This window comes from Triticum aestivum, chromosome 3D, assembly GCF_018294505.1.
Source record: "Triticum aestivum cultivar Chinese Spring chromosome 3D, IWGSC CS RefSeq v2.1, whole genome shotgun sequence".
Lineage (NCBI taxonomy): Eukaryota > Viridiplantae > Streptophyta > Magnoliopsida > Poales > Poaceae > Triticum > Triticum aestivum.
The window spans coordinates 500,300,365-500,303,384 of record NC_057802.1 but is presented as its reverse complement, the minus strand read 5'-3'; the positions used below and the strand labels follow the sequence as shown (position 1 = coordinate 500,303,384).

The 3,020-nt window shown below is 49.2% G+C and overlaps 1 protein-coding gene across 1 annotated transcript; it reads right to left on the bottom strand.

Annotated features, from left to right (window-relative positions):
- Positions 1-393: 393 nt before the first annotated feature.
- LOC123079989 (fructose-bisphosphate aldolase 1, cytoplasmic) lies at positions 394-2,603 on the bottom strand (the record flags this gene model as incomplete). Its single annotated transcript, XM_044502844.1, is given in 2 exon segments — positions 394-1,735; positions 2,562-2,603. Coding segments are annotated over 2 exon segments (1,077 nt in total). The 3' UTR covers positions 394-686.
- Positions 2,604-3,020: the final 417 nt, after the last annotated feature.

Genomic DNA, 3,020 nt, shown 5'->3' with positions numbered 1-3,020 from the left:
GCAGCTGGTGTCTGAAGGTCGTGTATGTTTCTTTCAGATTAGCCCCGCCAAAAGGCAGGTCCGGTTCATGTACCATATATTTGAATTGCGTTTATTACTTCATGGCACTGTGAAACCTGTAGATGCTGTGCCCGAGTGTTTTCCTCAGGTTTGAGATCTTTCAGGTCAAGATTCAACTGGTCGATGGATTTGCTGGACGAGGACGACGATTGGAGTCTGCTGCTGTGACGATACCGCCTTCAAATCTGTAGTACTTCCTCCGTTCCTAAATAAATAGAAGTGGAATGTCTAGACTTATATTTAGGAACCGAGGGAGTTGACATCAAGGAAGGAAGTGGCAGTAGAAACTTATCGATAGCCATTTGACAGCTTAAACCACGAGGAACAAAGCAAGAAAAAAGTGCCGGAACACATGTGTACTCAGCATATGACAGGTTTTAACATTGTATGAGCAGGTAAATTACAGGACCATGGAACAAAAACCTGCTCCAATATACGATACGCAGCACCCGATTTCCAGGGTACTTCAACTCCAAAAAGAAACTACTACGATATCATGAAAACACAAGTTCCATATTATTAAAAACGATGTTCGATATCCGAGGATATATCAGGACTCAGAAAACCAAACAATGATACTGGTAAGCGGGACGCCCAAACGGGCCACAGCTCCGAAGGCAGATAGATCAGTACTTGTAGTCCTTGACGTGGAGGCTCTCAGAGGCGCCCTCAGCGAGGGTGGCGTCACCCTTGTAGGTGCCGAGGGTGGCCTCGGAATTGGCCTTGCACCTCACCAGGAACGCCGCCCTGGCCTTCTCCTCGTTCTCCGTCTTGCCGGACCAGGCCTTGAGGGTGCTCTGCTGGAGGGCACGCCCAAAGGAGAAGGACAGGTTCCATGGCTTCTTGGTCTGGAGCTTGTTCATGGCGTTCAGGTTCAGGGTCGCCTCCTCCTCACTCTGTCCACCAGAGAGGAAGACAATGGCGGGGACGGCAGCAGGGACGGTCCTCTGGAGGGTGCGGACAGTGTACTCAGCAATCACCTCAGGGGCCACCTTCTTGGAGTCGGAACCAGGGGTGACCATGTTGGGCTTCAGGAGGGTGCCCTCGAGGAGGACATGCTGGTCGTTGAGGGCCTTGTAGCAGGCAGCAAGGACGACCTCGGTGACATAAGCACAGCGGTCAATGTCATGAGGTCCATCAACAAGGATCTCGGGCTCGACAATGGGCACCAGACCATTCTCCTGGCAGATGATGGCATAGCGAGCCAGACCCTGAGCGTTCTGGTCGATGGAGAGCTGCGATGGCTCGGTGGCGCCGATCTTGAGGACTGCACGCCACTTGGCGAAGCGGGCACCAGCCTCGTAGTACTTGGCGCAGCGCTTGCCAAGGTCATCAAAGCCCTGGGTGGTGGTCTCACCGTTGGTTCCAGCGAGCTCAATGGTACCCTTGTCCACCTTGATGCCGGGGAGGACATTGCCCGCCTTGAGGATGTCGACAAAGGGCTTGCCACCCTTGGTGCTCTGGTACAGAGTCTCCTCAAAGAGGATCACACCGCTGAGGTACTGGAGGGCACCAGGGGTGCAGAAGAGGAGCTCACGGAGGGCACGACGGTTGTCCTCAACGTTCTCAACATTGATGCTGGCGAAGCGCTTGCCGATGGTGCCTGTGGACTCATCAGCAGCGAGGATACCCTTGCCAGGGGTGCCAATGTAGGCAGCGTTCTGGATGAGCTCATCTGCAGGATAACAGCATCAGCATCAGTATTACAATGAATTGCCATAACAAATTCAGATTGTGCCAAAATCTACAAAACTGCACAAGTTGAGTGTAACGATTCACAACGTTTAGCAAACAACAAATACACAACAAACTGACTACCATAATTCGGACAAGTGATTACAAAATTTTGACAATTTCTCAATAAAGTATCTGTACAACAGCACAAGGTGGTCAACACGGGCAGGGGCAACAAAGAATTAACATGGCAACAGATCAAACTCATACAGCTTGAGTCTATATAAGCACAGCATATTGCTTAGCAAAAGAACCCACTAGGATCTAGATAGATCTAGGTTTACAGGTGCAATCTTCAATAACTATAGCCATAATTACCACTACAACGAACACAAACAGAAATATGTAAAGATGGAGCAACGTAGTCCATCAACTTACCCAAAAAAGTGAACGCTAGTATCATCATTCATAGTACAAGATAATCATTAGCATGGACCTACAGCAGTAGCAGGAATTGCAGAATCATCGGCATGCAACCCATCACCTGACGCGACCGGGGAATCGAAAACACTCGATCTAATAATAACAGGCAGTGCCTAAATCCGCTCGAAGACAGCGTAACCGCTAGAACCAAGCATATATGTACAAAGCACGGCGCATACGGACGGCATACACTACATCGGGTTCGCGAGCAAAGGTAGATCTAAGCATGGCGAACGGCGAACAGGTAACGGATCTACATGCGAGACAGATCAAATCGCCGACGTATCGAGAGAACGACGAGGGAGGGGAAGGAGGAGGAGGAAGGAGGGAGATGGATCGCGTACCCTTGTACTTTCCGCAGTAGGCCGACATGGTCGATGCTCGGGAAAGATTCGAGAGCGGAATTTGGGGTTGGCAGGCAGGGGACGGAGGCGGTTTGGTGGACGGGCAAGATTAGGGGGTGGGAGTTATAAAGAAGCCGAGGAGGCTTGGGGAAAGAAAAGGGTAACTCGATTTTTAGCCACCTGGCCCGCTACGCGTCGGCCGGTGAATTTTTTCGCCTCGCGGATCGTTGGATGTGGCATAACCATGTGGCTCAATATCTCTCTTTACTTTGCAACAAAGATCTTGTTGCAAAAATATTTACAATAAATGTTATGTCGCAGAATATAATTTTTTAGATATAGAATGTGTTGCAGGATTTTTTTTGCAACTGAGTTTTTGTTGTAGATTTGTTTTTTTGCAATAGAGGTTTTGTTGCAGTTTTCTTTTACAACAGAGTTGATGTTACAAAAGATTGTCTA